General features: G+C 33.7%; 1 protein-coding gene across 1 annotated transcript; it reads left to right on the top strand.

Annotated features, from left to right (window-relative positions):
* The first annotated feature begins 16 nt into the window (after positions 1–16).
* On the top strand, positions 17–1,167 carry LOC105449358. Its single transcript, XM_011688531.1, has 2 exons — positions 17–87; positions 283–1,167. Exon 2 carries the CDS (start codon positions 570–572, stop codon positions 1,155–1,157), a length of 588 nt encoding a protein of 195 aa, XP_011686833.1. The 5' UTR covers positions 17–87; positions 283–569; the 3' UTR covers positions 1,158–1,167.
* Positions 1,168–1,375: the final 208 nt, after the last annotated feature.

Genomic DNA, 1,375 nt, shown 5'->3' with positions numbered 1-1,375 from the left:
ATGGAACAAAAAAATTAAAATCGTCTGCGGTGCCAACAATATTTGGCGATCTTGTGACACAGCAAGAACGTCAGGAAATCACTAATAGTAAGTAAAAAAGATCGTTCACAAGAATTGTAATAAAAGAGTGTTGTTAATATATAACATGTGCGATAACGTATCTGTGATGTTGCGATCAAGTTCTTACAATTTGGTTTACAAAAACTTCTTACGACCTTACTCACTCCTTTAATTAAAACTAAAATTCCTAACAGAATTGTATAAAATATTATTTCTTTTCAACGCCAACAGTTACCGAAATTGAAGAAGTTATATCGATACTTACTGTATCAACAAATAAAGAAGTAAAAATACAAAGCGAACCCGAAATTACAAGAAGTCCAGCAGCTTATGTTTCCGACAAGACAACGCCCAACACACAAATTTGTAACTTTGAAAATGAAGAGACTCATATTGTAAGGGGTGAAACCGAGAATGAAACAGAAAATGAGTCGACTACTTCAAGCAATTCCAGAATCATTGAACGACTGCAAAAAGAGTTACAAAAGTCAGAAAGATTGAGAGTTACAATGAAGAAGAAGCACAAACGCCTACAAAGAGAATACAGGACAAAAATTAGAAAATTACAACAAGAAGTAGGTATTCAAAAACATGTTTCGAGTGCATTAAAAAATCTCTTAAATAATGATCAAATAAAAATGTTGGGGTGTGAGTATAAAAAAATGCCAAAATGGTGCGATTCCACTTTAGTCAAAGCCTATCAATTAAAGTTTTCATGCGGGCAATCTGGCTATAAAGAACTATTAAAGCACGGTTTTCCACTTCCTTCATTGCGAACACTGAATCAAAAACTCGAAAATTTAAAATTTCAGAGTGAAATTTTACATAAAGTTTTCGAATTTTTACACATTAAAATTTCGCAATTGAAAAACGATAGAGATAGGGATTGTTTACTTGTGCTTGATGAAATAAATATATCAGCTAGTACTGTTTTCGACATATCCACCAATACATATGTAGGGTGCGTAATTTTACCCCAGCATAACAACAACGACATTGCGACCTATGGCTTAGTTTTTATGTTTGCAAGCATAGGGCACAGGTGGAAACAAAGTGTGGCTTATTATTTTACAGCCAAAAAACGGTTCCGTGTATAAAAATATAATTTTTGAAATTATTCAAAAAGCAGAGAAAATAGGATTGCGCGTTCAGGGGATTGTTTCTGATATGGGTTCAGCCAATCAAGCCATGTGGAGAGAATTTAACATCAATGTCGCACGTCATTCTATAGTTCAAAATAAATGCGTACACCCGTATGATGAGACTCGGCACCTATTTTTTTTCACGATAGTTCACACGCACTAAAAAACTTTAA

Source organism: Wasmannia auropunctata, unplaced genomic scaffold, assembly GCF_000956235.1.
Source record: "Wasmannia auropunctata unplaced genomic scaffold, wasmannia.A_1.0 LD336076.1, whole genome shotgun sequence".
Lineage (NCBI taxonomy): Eukaryota > Metazoa > Arthropoda > Insecta > Hymenoptera > Formicidae > Wasmannia > Wasmannia auropunctata.
Note: the sequence above shows the minus strand (reverse complement) of the source record. Positions and strands in the feature narration are given on the sequence as shown.